The sequence below is a fragment of the Elephas maximus genome, chromosome 10 (assembly GCF_024166365.1).
Source record: "Elephas maximus indicus isolate mEleMax1 chromosome 10, mEleMax1 primary haplotype, whole genome shotgun sequence".
Lineage (NCBI taxonomy): Eukaryota > Metazoa > Chordata > Mammalia > Proboscidea > Elephantidae > Elephas > Elephas maximus.
Window position 1 is genome coordinate 46,967,346 of NC_064828.1, and position 20,859 is coordinate 46,988,204.

General features: G+C 40.8%; 1 protein-coding gene and 2 non-coding genes across 4 annotated transcripts in view; 1 reads left to right on the plus strand and 2 right to left on the minus strand.

Moving 5' to 3' along the window:
* Positions 1-2,594: 2,594 nt before the first annotated feature.
* Positions 2,595-2,758, minus strand: LOC126084877 (U1 spliceosomal RNA). Its single transcript, XR_007519111.1, has one exon. It is a non-coding gene; the product is annotated as a U1 spliceosomal RNA (small nuclear RNA).
* A 7,148-nt stretch (positions 2,759-9,906) lies between these two features.
* On the plus strand, positions 9,907-10,070 carry LOC126084879 (U1 spliceosomal RNA). Its single transcript, XR_007519113.1, has one exon. It is a non-coding gene; the product is annotated as a U1 spliceosomal RNA (small nuclear RNA).
* Positions 10,071-12,134: 2,064 nt separating this feature from the next.
* Positions 12,135-20,859, minus strand: part of SNX6 (sorting nexin 6) — a 62,071-nt gene continuing 53,346 nt past the window's right edge. Inside the window, exon 14 of one of the 2 annotated variants that reach the window (XM_049899235.1) lies at positions 12,135-14,180. In XM_049899235.1, the coding sequence (XP_049755192.1) occupies positions 14,127-14,180 (54 nt within the window). In that variant the 3' untranslated portion in view covers positions 12,135-14,126. The remainder of the gene's footprint in view (positions 14,181-20,859) is intronic. The other variant, XM_049899237.1, reaches the window with a different exon arrangement.

Consider the following 20,859-nt stretch of genomic DNA (forward strand, 5'->3'; position numbering starts at 1 on the left):
AGGAGTAGGATAACACATAGGAAAACCACATCAGATGTCAAAATGGTGTACAATCACACAATACTGGGAATCAGGGACTAGCCAAGTTGAAACACATTTCTGGAGGACACAATTCAATCCACGACAAGCAGCCAATTAGTTGAAAAAGAGCTTCCTTGAGGGTGTGGCCTGCATCCAATATATACGGACTTCCTGGCAAAGCTTGCTGGCTTTTGCTCTGCTCTGGATCCTACATTCTGCTCCTGAACATCTGACCTCCGGTACTTGGGACTTGAGCCAACAGCCTGCCATCCTACTTGCCAATCTTGGGTTCATTAACCCCTGCAGTTACGTGAGTTAGGAGAAGCCTACAGCCTGATGTCTGACCCAAGAACTTGGGACTTTCCAGCCTCTACAACCGAATGAGCCATTTTCTTGATATAAATCTCTATATTTTTTATATATATATCTATCTATATATGACAGTAAAAAAATATTGCTGCTAAGGTTCAAGTTCATACATGCATGGATTTGTTCCAAACAAACCGTTTTTAAACATGCCTCTGCAATCAGTAGATGGCTGCAGACAAGTTCTCTCAGTAATATGCTTGTCTTAGTCTGGTTAGGGTGCCTTCAAAGAGAAGGATACTTTTTGTGTTAGGGAAAAAAAGGATTTTGAGTCAGGGCTAATATCAAATTTTTAACCAACCTCAAGTGGACATCTTCCCAAATCATTGAAACTTTGCAACAAGTTTATGAGAATGCTGTCTCACATAAAACAACCGTTTTTAGATGGATCCCATGTTTTAAGGAAGGCAGGAAAAACCTGAAAGATGAGCCAAGAGAGAGAAGGCAGCTCAGATGGTTATGGCGACTGTTTTTTGGGATTCCAGAGGGGTAATCTTGATAAATTTTCACGAAGGACACAGGACAATCACGGGGGCTTATTATGAATAAGTTTTAAGAAAACTGAAAACTGAGTTGGTGGGAAAAGGCCAGTAAAATTGCAGCAAGGAAGTGTTTTCCATCGTGACAGTGCATCTGCTCATTCTTCAAGGGTAGCAAGGGCCATCCTACAAGAATTTCAGTGGGAAACTTTACCCCATCCACCTTACAGCCCTGGTCTTGCCCCTTCAGACTTCCCAAAATTCAAAGAACATTTAAAAGGAACACAATTTGAGTCCCTAGAGGATGCCAAAACTGCCATTTTGATGTGGTGTAAATCAAAGAAAGTAGAATTCTTTGGGGAAAGGGTTAGAGAGATGGAAACATCGCCTTCAGAAGTGTATAGACCTAGCGGAGGATATGTTGGGAAACAACAGCTTCACATTTCGATATTTTTTGCTTAATAAAGGTTTCTATAATTCTGTAGCAATACGTTTTGCTTCTCTAGAGAATCTAGTCTAAAATATAGTATGTTAGGTCAGTGCTCCTCAAACTTTAATGTGCACAGAAGCAATCGGGGATCACGCTAAACTGCAGATTCTGATTCAGTAGATCTTGCCAAGTGGGGTACTGGATATTCTGCACTCCTAACAAGCTCCCAGGTGATGCTGGTCAAGGATGAGATTTTGAGTAGCAAGGTGTTAACAACAACAACAAAAAAAAAACCGTTGCCATTGAGTCGATTCCAACTCATAGTGACCCACAGGTCAGAGTAGAACTCCCCATAGAGTTTCCAAGGAGCGTCTGATGGGTCTGAACTGCCGACCTCTTGGTTAGCAGCCCTAGCACTTAACCACTACGCCACCAGGGCTTCTAGCAAGGTGTTAGGTGGTGCTAAGTACTATGGAGGAAAAAAAAAAAGGAAAAATGTATAGGTAGGGTGCATGTTGAGAAGGAAGGCTGCTGAGTCTTTGGAGGGGGCTTAACGTATGCACCCCGTTTCTTGAAAATTTTCAAGTCTATCCTAGTTCAGCCAATCAACGCAAGAAGCCTTCCCAAAGGTACCAAACAGAATCTCCAACAATACTGGAATACAGCATAAGCCATGAAACCAGCTTTTTATTGGGCCAGAAGTAGCAAGTGTAAATATTTAGGCGGCAAAGGGAATGGTTTACAGTTTTCCTTATAGTTTTGAATTCCATCAAGTAAAACAGAGCAGTAAGGAACCCTGTTGGCAAAACGGTTAAACACTCACAGTTGGAACCTAGAGGATCCAGGAGACAGAGACCTGTCCATCAGCTCCCTTAAAGATTACCCAAAATTTACAGTCTAGAAAACCTTATGGGGAAACTCTACCCTGTCACATGGGGTCGATATGAGTAGAAATCCACTCCACAGCACCGAACAGCACCGAACAGCAACGATGCTTCTTGTTAAGTTACACACAGTACTGTTGTTGCTAGGTGCCCTTGTGTAGGTTCTACCTCATAGCCAACCGATGTACAACAAGGTCAAACACTACCCAGTGCTGCACCTTTCTCACGGTCCTCAAAGCAAAGAGAGACTGAAACTCCTGTCTGTTACCACAATAACATCAAGAATGGCAAATTTGCTGCCAATCTATGTAAAAAAAAAAAAAAAAAAAAAACCTATGTACACGATATGAAAAAACATTGCCTTCATTAACTTAAAAACTTTAAAAGAACTAACTTTTCTTTTAAACACAAAATCAGGGGAAAGCGCAAACGCAGTCCCCCACTACCACAAATTATGCAGTCGAGTTTCCCACATTTGGGGAAATCGCAGGGGTCAGCACATCCGGAGTGCAATGGATAAGCCTCGCCCTGGGAAAACCACCTTTGTGATCATGGTATCTCCCCTGCCAGGTAAGTATGAGTTCCTGTAGCCGGCTCCACTCACACCCTCGCAGGCCTCACGCTCTTTACACACGGTCACTTTCCTCACGCGCCCACCGCACGCTCGTTTCCTCAGCCTCCTTTCCTCCAACCTCAGAAATCGGAAAAGTAACCTGGAACAACTGGATCTCGCCAACAGCAGGACGTGGGAGCCCAGGCTGAGGAGAACCAGCGGGCTCTGCGTGCTGTGCTCATCTGCATACGCCCTGCCCTGATTGTGACATCCCCAGCATGCCCCTTTTTCTTTCATCCAGGCACCAGACCGACCCATAGGTTCTATCTATGCAAAAACCCTGTTGTAGGGGGAAAAACATCACAAAGTTTAATAAAGCAAAAAGAAAGTTTTACTCAGCATGTATTCAAAAAGACAACAATGGGAAGCAGACAAGCATGTTGCTAGAGCCATGTCTTCGCCAGTCCAAGGAAATATTACAAAATAAGCAAGAATGGGAAAATGGACAAGCATGCTGCCACAGCCATGTCTGCCTGAGTCCAAGGAATGTTAGAGTTGTCAGTATATATTAACATCACAAATGGGCAAAACCATTGAAAGCTTCACTTTTTCACAGATTGGCTAGAAACTGTCATTCTACATTTTGAATTATCTTTCTTAATGATTATTGGGGAAACCCTGGTGGTATAGTGGTTAAGTGCTATGGCTACTAACCTAAAGGTCGGCAGTTCAAATCCGCCAGGCACTCCTTGGAAACTCTATGGGGCAGTTCTACCCTGTCCTATAGGGTCGCTATGAGTCGGAAGTGACTTGACAGCAACGGGTTTGGTTTTTTTTTTTTTAATGATCATTGGTACAGGTTTCGGTAACGACTGTCAGGAGGGTCTTCATTGGTCCGACAAATTTCTATTCACTAAATGCTAACAGAAAAAGGTAAGAGTGGAAAGTCTTTTGTGTTCTGGTTTATATGAAGGATTCCCTAGAAGATATTTTCCAAGATTATTCTATTGTCTTTGGCTCAGGGCCCAGTTGATGTGTCCTAGTGAGTCCCTGTGTGCGCTTGTGAGCCCAACTCCAGCTGAGTCATATTCTCTATGCTCAAGGACAGGGAATAATGATTCCAATATTATTTTCTAACTCAACCCTAGGAAATGTGCTGCAGCATCATTTTAGATGGAAATTTGCCTTACAAAAAGATGGAAACAATTCAGATGCCCATCAACAGATGAATGGGTAAAGAAACTATGGTACATATACACAATGGGGTGCTATGCAACAATAAGGAACAATGATAAATCTTCGGAAGCATCTCACAACATGGATGAATCTGGAGGGCATTATGCTGAGTGAACTAAGTCAATCACAAAAGGACAGATATTGTATAAGCCCACTACTATAAAAACCCATGAAAAGGTTTACACACAAAAAGAAAACAATCTTTAATGGCTATAAGGGAGGTGAAGGGTGAGGATGGAAAAACAATAAAGATAAACGGTAACATTGGTGAAGGGTAACATAGTACACAACACTGGGGAAACCAGCACAACTTGTCCAAGGCAAGGTCATGGAAGCTCCATAGACACATTCAAACTCCCTGAGGGACCAAGTTACGGGCTGAGGGCTATGGGGACCATGGTCTCGGGGAACATCTAGCTCAAATGACATAACATAGTTTACAAAGAAAATGTTCTACATTCTACTTTGGAGAGTAATGTCTGGGGTCTTGTCATGGATTCAATGTGCCCCCCCAAAATATGTGTATCAATTTGGCTGGTCCATGATTCCCAGTATTGTGTGGCTGTCCCCCATTGTGTGACTGATAAAATCTTCCTATGTGTTGTAATTCCTAATCTCCGCCTGTGGTATATGAGGCAAGATTAGATTATATTAAAGAGGATTAGGGTGGGATGTAACAGCCTTGCTCAGGTCGCATCCCTGATCCAACGTAAAGAGAGTTTCCCTGGGATGTGGCCTGCACCACCTTTTATCTTAGAAGAGATAAAAGGAAAGAGAAGCGAGCAGAGAGTGAAGGGAACTCATACCACCAGGAAGGCAGCGCCAGGGAGCAGCGCCAACAGAGAGAAGGACTTCCCCTGGAGCCGATGCCCTGAATTTGGACTTCTAGCCTACTGTTGTTGTTTGTTGTTAGGTACTGTTGAGTCAGCTCCGACTCATAGCGACCCTATGCACAAAAGAACGAAACACTGCCCGGTCCTGAGCCATCCTTACAATCGTTATGCTTGAGCTCATTGTTGCAGCCACTGTGTCAATCCACCTCATTGAGGGTCTTCCTCTTTTCCGCTCACCCTGTACTCTGGCAAGCATGATGTCCTTCTCCAGGGACTGATCCTTCCTGACATGTCCAAAGTACGTAAAACACAGTCTTGCCATCCTTGCTTCTAAGGAGCATTCTGGTTGTACTTCTTCTAAGACAGATTTGTTCGTTCTTTTGGCAGTCCATGGTATATTCAATATTCTTCGCCAACACCACAGTTCAAAGGCGTCAACTCTTCTTCGGTCTTCCTTATTCACTGTCCAGCTTTCACATGCATATAATGCGACTGAAAATACCATGGCTTGGGTCAGGCGCACCTTAGTCTTCAAGGTGACATCTTTGCTCTTCAGCACTTTAAAGAGGTCCTTTGCAGCAGCAGATTTACCCAATGCAATGCGTCTTTTGATTTCTTGACTGCTGCTTCCATGGCTGTTGATTGCGGATTCAAGTAAAATGAAATCCTTGACAACTTCAATCTTTTCTCCATTTATCATGATGTTACTCATTGGTCCAGTTGTGAGAATTCTGTTTTCTTTATGTTGAGACTCAATCCATAGTGAAGGCTATGGTCTTTGATCTTCATTAGTAGGTGCTTCAAGTCCTCTTCACTTTCAGCAAGCAAAGTTGTGTCATCTGCATAACGCAGGTTGTTAATGAGTCTTCCTCTAATTCTGATGCCCCGTTCTTCTTCATATAGTCCAGGTTCTCGTATTATTATTATTTTTAATTTCCTTGCCTCATCATTCTTTTTTTTTTTAAATAATTTTTATTGCACTTTAAGTGAAAGTTTACAAATCAAGTCAGTCTCTCACACAAAAACCCATATACACCTTGCTACACACTCCCAATTACTCTCCCCCTAATGGCTTCTCGTATTATTTACTCAGCATATAGATTGAATAGGTATGGTGAAAGAATACAACCCTGACACACACCTTTCCTGACTTTAAACCAATCAGTATCCCCTACTAGAAGAAATAAACTTCTATCTGTTAAAGCCATCCACTTGTGTTATTTCTGTTATAGCAACACTAGTTAACTAAGACAGGTCTTAAAAGCTTGCGAACACCATCTAAGATACTCCACTGGTCTCACCCCCTCAGGAGCAAGGGAGAATGAAGAAAACCAAAGACACAAGGGAAAGATCACTGCAAAGAACTAATGGACCACAACTACCACAGACTCCACCAGATTGAGTCCAATGCAACTAGGTTGTGCCTGGCTACCATCGTCATCTGCTCTGACAGGGATCAAAATAGAAAGTCCTGGACAGAGCTGGAGAAAAATGTGGAACAAAATTCAAACTCACAAAAAAAGACCAGACTTACTGGTCTGGCAAAAGCTGGAGAAATCCCAAGAGTATGGCCTCCGGACACCTTTTTAGCTGAGTACTGAAGACACTCCTGAGGTTCATCCTTCATCCAAAGATTAGACAGGCCTGTAAAACAAAATGAGAATAAAAGGGCACACCGGCCTAGGAGCAAGGACTAGAAGGCAGGAGGGGACAGGAAAGCTGGTAATGGGGAGCCCAAGGTGGAGAAGGGAGAGTGCTGGCATGCCAGGGTTGGTAACCAATGTCACAATACAGTATGTACACTAATTGTTTAATGAGAAGCTAGATTGTTCTATAAACCTTCATCTAAAGTACAATTTAAAAAGAAGCATTGTAATGAAAAAAATTTTTGCTTAACAAGTGAATATTTCCTAAGGGATTCTCTTACATAATTCCAGTGTAAATGATCAAAATCAAGAAAATGACGTTGATTCAGTATTATTACTCCACAGACACTATTCACTTTTTCACCAATTGTCTCAATAATGTCCTTTATGACAAAGGAAAATTCAAAATCACATGTTGCATTCAGTTGCCATGTCTCCTTAAATCTACTTTAATCTGAAGTAGTCCCCAAGTCCTTTGAATTTCACGCTGTAGGTATTTTTGAAAACTACAGGCCAGTTATTAAGTAGAGTGTCCCTTGATTCAGAGTGGTCCTGTGTTTCCTCATGATTGCACCCAGGGATGCATTTTTGACACAAATACTATATAGCTGGTGTCATTCTCAGGGCATCATGTGGGGAGGCATACGATGTCAATTTCTCCAAGCATTGGTGGTGGTAACATTGATCACTTGATGAAAGTAGTGTATCAGTTATCCATTGTTCCATAACAAACCACCACAAAACTTAGTGACTTAAAGGCCGTTCTTATTTGCTCATAATTCTTTGGGTCAGAAATTCCATCTGGGCTCAGCTGGGGCCTGGTCAGTCTAGAGGGCCCTAGCTGAAGTGGCTCATCTTTGCTCCTGTGGTTTCGTCCTTCATTTGGCTAGCCTGGGCTGCTTCTCATGGTGATCTTGGAGCAGCAAGCAAGAGGAAGCCCCAAAGAGCAAGTGCTTTTCAATCTTCTGCTTGCATCACATTTGCTAATGTTCCCTTAGTCAAAGCTAATTGTCTTAGTTTCTTGGTGCTGCTGTAACAGAATATCACAATTGAGTGGCTTTAATGAACAAAAACTTATTTTCTCACAGTTTAGGAGGCTAGAAGTCTAAATTCAGGGCATCAGTTTTAGGGGAAGGTTCTCTCTGTCCACTCTAGGGGAAAATCCTTGTCTTAGCTTCTTCCCTAGCCCTGGTGTTCCTTGGTTCCTTGGCTCTCTCTAAGTGGCATCATTTTTTCCCCCATTTGTGCCTGCTTGCTTCTGTGCCTAATCTGCTCTTTTTATATCCCAAAAGTGATAAAGACACACCCTACACTGACAGCGTCTCATTAACATAACAAAGAAAACCCTACTCCCAAATGGGATTACATCCACAGGTATAGGGGTTGGGATTTCAACACATATTTTCGGGGGGACACAACTCAATCCATAAGACTAGTCACGCAGCCAAGTCCACAATCAATATGCAACAGTATTGCAGGAGCACATGGGTAATGGGGCCAGTGCTGCAACCACCTACCAATGGAACTGTCCACCACATTTGCCCTTTGTACAAACCAAAAACCAAACCATTTGCCATGGAGTCGATTCCCACTCATGGTGATCCCATGTGTTACAAACTAGAACTGAGCTCCATAGGGTCTCCTTGGCTGTAATCTTTAGGGACACAGATTGCCATGCCTTTCTTCCACAGCACTGGACAGATTCAAAACTGTCAACCTTTCCAGTTAGTAGCTGAGTGCAAACTGTCTGTGCCAACCAGGGACCTTTGCCCATTGTAATAACTGTGTGTAGAGTAATTGGGGAATATGTACACAACAGTTTTTAGCAGCTATTGATGCTACTAATAATTATGACCATTGCAAAATGTTGATTTTCTAATTTTAGCATTCATTCTGTATTTATTAGTTGGCATTCTATTTTCAGGAAGAACTTTCTCTCCTCCCCTATGTATCATCAATATGGATTTATAGTCTTTTTTTTTAATTAGCTGTTTGCTTATTACTTTTCACTTATTCAGATGTTTAAAATTTCCCAGATTGGGGCCACGAAAGCCCTTCAACTTGGCTCTTGTGTTCTGCTGACATGTCCATCTAATTTTTGGGACACTACCTTATTTGCTGACACAAGAGGTTCCAGGCTTATCTTATACCTTCCCTGTCACCCTGAAATCAGCCATTTCCCCATAGAACCTTTGTTCCTTTTAGCAGGAAATGGCCTTTAAAAACCAAGATCATACCGTGTGTTAAGTGTGTTCATTGCTACTAGTGTGTCTTTGCTTCTGAATCCTTTCAGTAGACACATATCTATTAAAAATAATGAGCCCATACTGATAGCTCTAATTCCAATTTCTAATCTAACACCACATGGTTTCTCCTTGCCCTCCCCCATACCATATTTGTATCTCCTTCCTACAGTGAGAACCTCGGCTCCCAACATCTATTTACTCATTAGCTCAATCGTACAATGCACAGAGCATTATCATAGGATTACGACAATCACCCAACTGTGAAAAAACACTATGGAACTGTTCAGACTTTGCAGTTGTTTTTGTCTTTAGACTGAAGATACAGTGTTCAAATATACTGTGTTCAAAAGTTATGTCAGCTACTATTTTCTATGTCAGTGTGGTGATATTATTCATCTGAGGTACGGTTATGTTTACATTGAAGTTGTCTTTTCCCCCCCATTTAAAAAAATATGTAAAAGATTGAGTTCCAAAAGTCACAATTACATAAAAGGTCCACTCAGAAAAGTGGCACTCTCTCCTTCCAGTTTGTTCACACTCACCCCTGTAGGTAATTTCATCAATTTCTGGTTTATCCGTCCTTCTGCAAGGCGACGTGTATTTTCTTATTATCTTTCTTAGCCAAAGGGTAGCATACTACAATACACTCTAGTGCACTTTACCTTATTCACTTGGCAACATGGTCAATGTGTCACACCCAGAGAACCTCGGGTGGAGGTCAACCCAGGCCACAAGGGCAGCCAGTGAAAATGTACACAAACTAGCAATTCACCGTGGACCGACCAGCCCGAATTACTGCCGCTTCCAAATGGGAAAAGGTTAGAAAAAGGCAATGAGAAAATCAAATCATTGAACCTAACTTCAAACTACAAGCTGCAAAATAATGTTCATTTTAACTAGAAAAACAGAAGTCTCCTGAGGGTCTCAGTATTCCTAGCGTCCCCAGAGGGAACGAAGTGCACGCTGGGAACGTCACAATCAGGGCGGGGCGTATGCAGATGAGCACAGCACGCAGAGCCCGCTGGTCCTCCGCCTGGGCTCCCACGTCCCGCTGTTGGCGAGATCCAGTTGTTCCAGGTTACTCTTCCGATTTCTGAGGTTGGAGGAAAGGAGGCTGAGGAAACGAGCGTGCGGTGGGCGCGTGAGGAAAGTGACCGTGTGTAAAGAGCGTGAGGCCTGCGAGGGTGTGAGTGGAGCCGGCTACAGGAACTCATATTTACCTGGCAGGGAAGATACCGTGATCACGAAGGTGGTTTTCCCAGAGCGAGGCTTATCCATTGCACTCCGGATGTGCTGACCCCTGCGATTTCCCCAAATGTGGGAAACTCGACTGCATAATGTGTGGTAGTTGGGGACTGCGTTCGCGTTTTCCCCTGGCTTTATTAAATTTTAACTTAAGACTAAACGTATTTTTTTAGTTGTTTTACAGTAAGCCTGAATCTTTGGTCAATTCATTTTGCAGTTTAAGTTGTAAGAGTTCTGAAAGTACCATTGGTCTTCCCAGCACTGACAAAATATAGTAGGCTATTCATTCTCTACCGAGAGTCCAATTGCTTTTTTTTTTTAATAACTACCAACGTGCACCCCGTGCAGCCAGAAGGACATGGATGCAAGTGTGAGGGCATCTCTTGGCAAATAAAAAGGCCAAACCTCTTTTACAAGAAAACCTTTTCCCCAATTTGGAAGTCAGACCTGAGACTTGTAGTACCCTGGGGTAAGTGGTGCCAGGAGAACTTATACCCTGCCTGGTGAACACCACTGGTGAACAGCTGCACTAGCTCCAAATGCTACCTCCAAAATTACGGGAAGGTGAGAAAAAGAGGTCCTGTCTAATCTGCTCATTGTTTTAGTTACCTGTAGCCAAGGTTATAGCCTACCTAATACAGACACCCCCCTACCCCCGCAAAAACCAACCAACCAACCCAAACCCATTGCGGTGGAGCTGATTTTGACTCATAGCCACTCTACAGGACAGAGTAGAACTGCCCCATAGGGTTTTCAAGGAGTGGGTAGTGAATTCGAACTGCCAACCTTTTGGTTTGCAGCCATAGCTCTTAACCACTGAACCACCTAATACAAACAGGCCTCCCCTATTTTTACATTTGTTATCACTTCAACAACAACAAAAATGTGTGAGTAGAAGTGGACACGTTCCAATCTCTACCTAGGAAAAGTGTAACACCCAAGCAGGATTTCACTCCATTTTAAGGCTTGAATGGCCCCCTAGTTCCCTACAGCAGTACCTTCTTTTAAGCCACCCATGCCCCTTCTCCAATCTTTCTTTCTGCATGGTTTTACCAAAAACATGAATCTCAACTTCTGTTTTACTACAAAACAGTAAGAATGTTGTATGAGCTTTTCCCAACTAGGTACAGACATCCCACCCAGGCTTTGAACCACACTGACCTACAAGCCTGATCCACCTTTTGCAGTTTCATCTGCAGCCATTCTCCACCCTCACTGCAAAAATCCACCAGGTGAAGTCCCCAGGTTCCCACCCCTCTTTCCACCCCCCACACCATTCTTTTTGCCTGGGATGCTTCTCTTCCTTCTGTCCCTCAGGACATAAACCACCACCGGAGGGAAGTCCTAGACCTCTGACAACCAGAAATGACCACATCCAGTTTAGACTAGCCCCAGGTCCTTCCACCTAAAACCCTTCACTGGTATTTTCCAAACTGACATTCTCTTGAAACTTCAGAGTAGAGCCAAGAACTCTTGCACCTATTAGGAAGAAAGGACACGTGACCCAACTACAAACTTACCATCTCTTTGAAAGGACCCACCTTTGCTTAAATAACTTTCCAGATTCCTTTTTTCCCCAACTAACTTCCCCAAAGCCTCAGAGCTCTTAGCATCTCCTCTTGAGTGTCAGGCTTCCTTGTTGCAATTTGGGTTACTACCAAATGAAATCTTTTAACATTTTCTTATATAACTGGACTCAAGAATCTGTCATTTAATACCTTCAACAAGGTAATGGGCTCCCAGAAGACCATCTTGGAATACTTAACTCCAGAGTAACTGTGCAGGGCTTCGTCTCTGCCACTAGGTGTCTTCTTGCTCCACCCAGGCACGCGACCAAAAAAAAAAAAAAACCAAACCCCTTGCCCTGGAGTCAATTCCGTCTCTTAGAGAGCCTATTAGACAGAGTAGAACTGCCCTGTAGTTCCCATGGAGGGCCTGGTGTATGAACTGCTGACCTTTTGGTTAGCAGCTGTAACTCTTTAACCATTACGTCACCAGGGTTTCCTCACTCATCCAGGCACAAGAGGGTCAAAAAACGTTTAATGAATGCTTCAGTTCAGTTCAACAGCAATAAATCCAGGGCAAGCCATTCTTATCAGAGAATAGCAGTTAGCTATGGAGTAACAGTTTCAGTAATTCTGAAGGCACAAAGTATAGTCTTTGCTAAGTATGCACATAACCCTTACTTTATTTGTAGGTTTTGTTAGTGAGAAATCTCTTGGGAAATGTAGTTGCCAGCTGTTACATATATTTACTGAGCAACCCCCCAACACTCTAATATGCAGACCCCTGCTTCCAGTCTACTCCCACCCCCAAAACAAGCACTCTAAAGTGTAAACCTGGGGCTAAGGGATGCACAATACCATCCTCCACTCTAACCCCTTCCCTGAAAAGACCACCTTGTAGAAATACATTAGCTGGTGGGTATGTGAAACACTGTAGGCTTTTTGCTCCGTACTTGCTATTTCTTAGCATTTACACAGCATCTTCACATTTCCAAAGCACTGTACCAACATTTATTAATCCTCACAACACCCCTGTGAGGTAGGTCAGTATGTCCTTAAGAGAAACTGTGGAGGTGAAGCAAACATGCCTGAGGCCACAAGGGCAGCCGGTGAGCGGGCTGGACCTGAATTCAGAAGCTAGGGCTCTGGGTCCACGCTCACCTGGTGGACATCACACAGGTGTATTTTTACCAGAGGAGGTTACATGGAGGACAAAACGCACAGATCTCTCAGCTGACAACAGAAAAATCAACAGTTCAAATGGTATCAGGGAACATGTCAGAGACGAAAATATTAACCAGCACATGAGTGAGGCAAGAGAACATGCTGAGAAAGGCAGGAATCATCACGACTGGTGATGAGGCAGAAACCACGCATTCTTCAGGGGTGGTTTGGGAAAATGTAAACAAACTAGGAATCCACCCGAAGGCTGACCAGCCCTAATCCCTGTGGTTTCCTAATGGGAGAAAAGTTAGAAAAAGACAGTGGGAAAATCCAACCACTCAGTGTAACTTTAAACTAGGAATGACACAATGTTGATTCACATTAGAAAGGCCAATAGTATCTGTAATGTAACTACTAACAATTACTATCCTCTTTATATACCACTTTTTATCCCATTCTATTTTTTTCCACAGGCAAGTGCTATTCCCTATAGCAGACCTATTTCCCTCTACATACCAATCTGTACACTGGAATGATAATTATCAAATGGCTTGATGGCATATATCGCATGGTTAATTGACTGAGCTAAGGACGGAATCCAGGAAGCCATAATAGACTACTCTCTGCTCCTGTATTTCGGAAATAGCTATCTCTAACTTACCTTTGACCAATTCCACCTCCTATGAAGTGCTAAAAGCACATGAAGGAGCAGGTCACTGTTGTGTAAAGGGATTGGTGAACTTGGTTCAATATGCTATTTTAAAAGAAATAAGAAAAAATCACCGAGACCTACACTGTAAAGCATAATACAGGAGTAGATTTATTACAGCTACTCCAAATTTTAGAGTGATACAATGACCACAGAGTTAAAAACTACCACTGTTATCACTGTTTATTTTACAGTAATTGGTTTAGTCTACAAGTTTAAGGCAAACATATACTGATGCATTTGCTTTTCTTCAGAAATCATACTTACAAAGATTACATAAAGTCTGTCCCCAAAACTTCTAAGAAATGCTCATTAATTAAAAATAAGTCTGATTAAGATGCTTTCCCAGGATACATGGATGAACTAAAGGTGGTACACAATGTTTTTTAACAAAATTCAAAAGAAGGTAATGGCAATCTTCATCTCTTTTGAACAATGTATTTTGATAGGGTTAAACTTCAGACATTAAAGGTAAATAAGATTGGCAGCCACAAGGAATACTATTTATAAAACAAACACAGTTATAGAGGCTACTTAAAAAAGACTGCACTTTGGGCTTTTGAATAGAAGCGCACAATGGTTGACAGCTGTCCCAGGAACACTAGGGTGCAGGAGTACGGGGCCACCCCACACAGCTGGGGTCACCCATGGACGCACCGCTCCACTGATCAGAGAAAAGGAGAGTATATGCACTTTGTCAGCCGTTTTCTTTCTTGTTTCCACTGAGCAGTAAATGCCTAACATCATTAAGAAAACAAAAATAAAACTGGAAGGAAGGCAGCCCTTTTGACAGCAAGGTGGAGTGTGGCTTATGTGTCTCCATTTAACACTGCCAGGCAGTTCTGCAGCAACTGTAGGTTACCCTGGAAAGGAGGCGGACACACATTAGTCATCTGTTTAGGCCAAACAGCTTGGAAGAGTTTTACTGAAAATATACAAACAGCATTAGAAATCACATAACTTCAAGTTAAAATATCAGAATTTTGGAAACATTATATATAAATACAGGTTCAAAGACATAAAACTGCACGGTTTGTTTCATGTACGATATTTCCTATGACATTAGATTTTCTTCAGTAGATAAATTTCTATCTAGACCAGTATAAATGTGGATTATTCAGGCTATTCTAGTGGGAGATAAGATATGCCCTTTGAGACTGGAAAAACCCTGAGAGTATGGCCCCCGGACTCCCTTCTTTAGCTCAGTAATGAAGCCACTCCTGAGGCTCACCCTTCAGCCAAAGATTAGACAGGCCCATAAAACAAAATGAGACTAAAGGGGCACACCAGCCCAGGGGCAAGGAGGAGAAGGCACGAGGACACAGGAAAGCTGGTAATGGGGAACCCAAGGTCAAGAAGGGGAGAATGTTGACATGTCCATGGGGTTGGCAACCAGTGTCACAAAACAATGTATGTACTAATTGCTTAACGAGAAGCTAGTTTGTTCTGTAAACCTTTACCGCAAGTACAATAGAAAAAAAAAAAAATACGTCCTTTACATTCAAGTTACATGACTGAACGTTTTATGACTGTTGATAGTCTTTTATCATTTTTTTAGCCATTCAAATATACATTAGCATACATTTATAGCAGATTTTATAAAAAAGAATAAGATTACACAAAAAGTTAAACAGAACTACCAAATTACCAGCAAGCACCATCCTAGGTCTATACTCAAAAGAATTGAAAGCAGGAATGCAGACAGACACATGTACACTAATGTTCATTGCCGCACTATTCACAATAGCCAAGAGGTGGAAACAACCTGAATGTCCATCAACAGATGAACGGATAAACAAAATGTGGTCTATACATACAATGGGATACTACTCAGCCAGAAAGAAACGAAGTCCTGATACATGCTACGACATGGATGCATCTTGATAACATGCTAAGTGAAGTAAGTTAGTCACAAAAGGACAAATATTGTATGACCTCACTTACATGAAGGAGGCAAACATATAGAGACTAAAGTTGATTAGTGGTTACCAGGGGTGGGACAGAGGAGGAAAGGGCGAATTTAGATTAGGAGGCACTAAGTTTCTGTTAATGGTGGTGGAAGAATTTAGAAACGGATAGTGGTGATGAATTTAACTGAATTGTACAATTAGAAAAATGCTGAATTAGCAAATGTTTTTATCACAATAAAGAGTAAGATTACATAGGAAAGTGTTCTATAAAATTCATACCTTAGCACCAATTTGTAAAACATGTGACCTTGCATTCAAATTTTAGAGAATGTGCAAAAACAAATTTAAATATATTTAGGTTATTTAAATGGGAGAAAGGAACGCTATTCTTCAAAGTGAGGCTATCGACTAAGATGCAAATGGAATGATAAAATTAGAAAATCACAATTTGGTGACCATTGTAATTGCTTCAGGCAAGAACCACTGGTATGGGGTTGCACTCATAATACTGTAGCCATTAGCCCTGTGTAGGTATTTAAATTTTAAATTTCCATTAATCAAAATGAAATAACATTAAAGACCCAGCCCCTCAGTTGCACTAGTCACATTTCAAGTACTCGATATCCACAAGTGGCTAGAGGGTGCTGTACTGGGCAGTGCTGATGATAAACATTTCCGTAGTTTTGTTGGACAAAGATCTATTTGGGCAGCACTGGTTGAGTAATGGGGTATGTACACTCACAAAGCATCTCCCCACAGAGTACTTCTTAATTCCGAAGTGTAAAATAGTAACTTTGTCACTGAGAAACCTGGGAGACATTAATTTAACTAAAGAGTCAAAGTTAACCTTGCCAGTAAGGCAAATGACGGACAATGTGTGCCTCCTGAGATGATGCACCAAGATTACTTCTGTGGTGCCCCTGCCAAAAGGCATAACCTGAATCCAATCATTAAGAAACACAGGACAAACCCAAGTTGAGGGACGTTTTATAAACAGGCCTGCACTCTTAAAAAAATGTCAATGTTATGAAATACAAAGACTTAGGAACTTTTCCTGATTAGTTATTCTAGTAAGGCATGTGCACGGAATACAACATACTATCTTGGATTTCCTTTTATTATAAAGGACATTTACTGAGACAACTGGTGAAACGTGAGTAAGGTCTGTGGATTAGATAATAGAACTGTTTCAATATTAATTTCCTGATTTTTATAATTATAGTTATGTAAGAGAATTCTTTGGTTTTTGGAAATTCACACTGAAGTATTTATGGGTGAAGGGACATCATGTCTGAAACATACTCTTAAATGATTCAAGGAAAAAAATAGGTGTATATAGGTGTTTGTGTGTGTGTACAGAGAGGGGATAGGGAGCAAGGAGTGAGTGAAGGAGTGAGAAAGAAAAAAAAAAAGAGACACATTTGGGGAATTAGGGTGAACAGTATCCAGGAACTTCTCTTGCAACTTTGCTGAATGTCTGGAATTTAATGTGTCTGAAATTATGTTAAAATTTAAAAAAATTAATATAGGTTACTATCAGTTTTTTGCCAGTATAACAATAGAGCTGTGACAAATGACTTTGAGCCCAGGTCTCTTTATATTTGTGAAATTATCTTCTTGAAGGTAAAGGCATATTCCTCAACTGGGACAGCTGAGTCACAGGACACACACTGTGCCCTCTGACACATGGCCATGCTGCCCTCCAAAAGGGTGGGCACCACTCCATACTTGACCAGCTGGGCACAACGGTACTCCCTTCACACCCTCGGTAGTCAGGGTCATCATATTTCTTTTTTATTGCCTTTCTCATACATTTTGTACTGCATTAATAAGGAATCTGAAACTATTTTCAAGAACACAAAAGTGATCTAACTACATGGTTTTCTGTTACAATCAGATTTCAATTATGTGGCAAGATATATCCCAATACAGTCAATAAAACCCAAAGTAGTTTCAAACCATCTTTCTGTGAATTTATTACCTATCCTTTTTGAAACAATTTATGTGGATTCTGGGAGCAAATGGGACTTGGTTCAGATTTAAGAAATCACAGAGTCAGAAGAGTTTCGCAACCTCGGCACCAAGGACATTTTGGTCTGGATAATTCTTTGTTGCGGGGGCTGTCCTGTGTGTTGTAGGATGTTCAGCAGCCTCCCTAGCCTCTATCTATGAGATTATCAGTAATAACCCCAGCCCCCAGTTGTAACAACCACAAATGTCTCCGGATATTATCTGCGAAGGGGCAAAATCAGCTCCAGTTGAGAACCAGTGGAATAAAAGAGATACCAGAAATCTTAACACAGAGAACTCATTTTCAGAGAGGATTTGAGAAAGTGTAAGATCTGGAAATCAGAGGCTGACATCAACCTGTAACAAGTGTCAGCAAAATGTTTTCTGTAAAGGGCTAAAAAGTAAATATTTTAGGCTTTGTGAGACATATGGTCTCTATCCCAACTATTCGAACCTACTGTAGCAGTGCGAAAGCAGCCACAGACAATACATAAACAAAGCAGTATGGCTGTGTTCCAATAAAATTTAATTTACAGATACTTAAATTTGAATTTCATGTAATTGTCATATGTTATGCAATATTCTTCTTTTCCTTTTTTTCCAAACATTTAAAAATGTGAACACCATTCCTGGCTAGTGGACTGTACAAAAACGTATAGCCTATAGCTTGCCATTCCTGATCTAGAGCAGGAGTCCCTGGGTTGTGCAAATGGTTAACGTGCTCAGCTGCTAACTGAAAGGTTGGAAGTCTGCATTCATCCAGAGGCCCCTCGGAAGAAAGGCCTAGCAATCCACTTCCTAACAACAAGCACAGAAAACCCTGTGGAACACAGTTCTACTCTGACCCTCAAGGGGTCACCATGAGTCGGGGTCTACTTAACAGCAACTGTTTGATCTATTGTAAAATTCATCAGTGAACATTAGAAACTAACGCAGGCTCAGTGAGAATACATTATACCAAGTACATCAGAACATTTTCTTTTCATAGGGTTATTAGGTAAGGAAATCCCATAACATTTATCTTGACTTTAACAAGGAATTTGATACTTCTTAATATCCTTCTCATGGGTAAAATGAAGAAACACTGGTTGACGACAGTATGGTTAGGTGAATTCATAACCATCTGATTAACTATAACCAAAGAATATTAATTAAGAAATTGATACCAATTAATATATAAGCAAAGGAAAAGAGACCAAAAAATCAGCCTTTTTTGGATTATATATTTTTGTGTATTTACAAGTAAATTGGCAAAATGTTCACTCCTATGGTCCTGTGTAGTTTTTTTTTTTTAATAAAAGCCTAGATGAAGACATAAAAGGCAAGTTCATATAAATTACAAATATCCATCACCTTTTAGTTTTTTTAGGAGGAATAACTATGAAATCAAATACTATAATCAACTACTATATGATACTATGATAATCAAATACTATAAAATCAAATTGTATAGTTTCAAAAAGATCTTAATACAACGGGCAAAAAATGGCACGCTAAAATTTAAGGGACATAAAATCAAAGTCTGCAAGTACAATTTTCAAAAATTAAACATATAACTATAGTTGGAAGTTCAAGAATTGACTTATAAGGAAAAAAATGTGATTATAGGCCAACCAAGCCAGTGCAATATGACAGTTTAAAAAAAAATCAAAACTACCTTGTATGTACAAAAAATGCTGTAAGGGGGAATGTGTACAATAATCTGGCAAAATGTTTCCAGTTCTGAGTGTAACATTTTTAAAAGCGCAATGACAGGTTAACAAACAAAAACCTTGCTGAGGTGGGTGGATGGATGGGACAAAAAATATTTAGTCTTAAGGATGTCTAACCTAGAGAAGATACATAAAAAATATAAAGTATTTATAAAAAAGGAATTAAACTGATTTTTGTTTTTGCAGATGACAAAACTTTGACAAATAGGTCAAACTCAGAAGTACCTTTGTGGTCATACATTGTTACTGTTAGCTGCTGTTGAGTCGATTCTGACTCACAGAGAACCCATGTGTGCAGAGAACTGTTCCATAGGGTTTGCAAGGCTGTGACCTTTTGAAATCAGATCTCCAGGACTGTCTTCTAAGGCACCTCTGGGTAGGTTCGAATCACCAACCTTTCAGCTAGTAGTTGCGCACTTAATTGTTTGCACCAACCAGGGACCCCAGAGAGTATCCCAAAAATCTTAGTGCAGTTTTAAGCTTTAGCAAGTCTAGAAGTACAGGTGCTATAAATTTACACAAAATGTCATTTAAAAGTTGATTTAAGAGAAGTCAGCACAACCTGACCAAGGTAAATGAAGACACTGAGAAGTACACAAGAATAAAAAGGACAATTACAGTAAATGCTTTAACATATACAATTCTGCAATAACAATGATAACTAAAAAATACGTGTGTGGTTGCAAAGGTAGATATGTATACTATATGTGCACAGGAAGGTATATATGAGTACATGCACATGCATGTAACAGGTGTATTTGTAGACGGAAGTATATACACGTTTGGGTGTGCTGCATATGTATTTATATAATAAAGCACACAGGTGGCACAGTTACGGTGTCCTCCTAGACATATCCAAATACCTCAAAGGATTGGTTTACTGGGTCAAAGGGCTTGGAAGCAGTCTCATGGGACAACTCAGTCAACTGGCATAACATAATTCATAAAGATAATGTTATTCAGCTCAGTTTGGTGAGTAGCATCTGGGGTCTTAAAAGCTTGTGAGAAGCCACCTAAGATACAACTACCGGTTTCTCCCCACCGACAGCAAAAGAGAATGAAGGCAACCAAAGACTCAAAGAACTAACTAATCCACAGAATAATAGTCCAGACAAACTACGGCCTCTTCTAGCCTGAATCCAGAAGAACTAGACGGTGCCCAGCTACCACTACTCACCTTCTGACCAAGGACACGACAGAAGAGACACAAAAGAAAAACTTAAATTCTTAAAAAAATGACCAGACCTACTGGGTTGATAGAGACTAGAGGAACCTCTGAGACTATTGCCCCAAGATACCCTTTTAACTTGGAACTGAAGACACTCCGAAAGGTCGCCTTTCAGCCAATTAATAGATTAAACAATATCACCCGTGAGGAATGTGCTCCCTTAAACAATCAATTATATGAGACCAGAGGACAACATTTATCCAGAAGCAAAGAAAAGACGGTAAGGAGGGGACAAAGAAGCTAGATAAATGGAATATACATGAAAACAGAACAAACAGAATGGAAATACTGAGAATGCTGACACATTGTAAAAACTGTAACCAATGTCACGGGAAAATCGGTATAAAAATTGTTAAATGGGGACCTAATTTGCTATGTAAGCTTTCACCTAGAACAATTCTTTTTTTAATTTAATTTTCTTTCATACTTATTTAGTTTTAGGAATTAATACATTTTTAATTGTCAGCCCCCGCCCCCACCCGAGAGAAGATGGCAAATGCTAAATAAATTTTCAAATGATGTTTCTACTAAGGAAGACTTTTCTTGTTTAGGCCAAGCTTTATAATAGCTATAAGGAGGAGCTGAATTAGAAGTAAACACTGTAAAAAAGACTTGAAGAAGAATAATTGTTCACTAGAACAAACGATTCTGAAGTAACCAAATTATCTCAGAAAACATAATT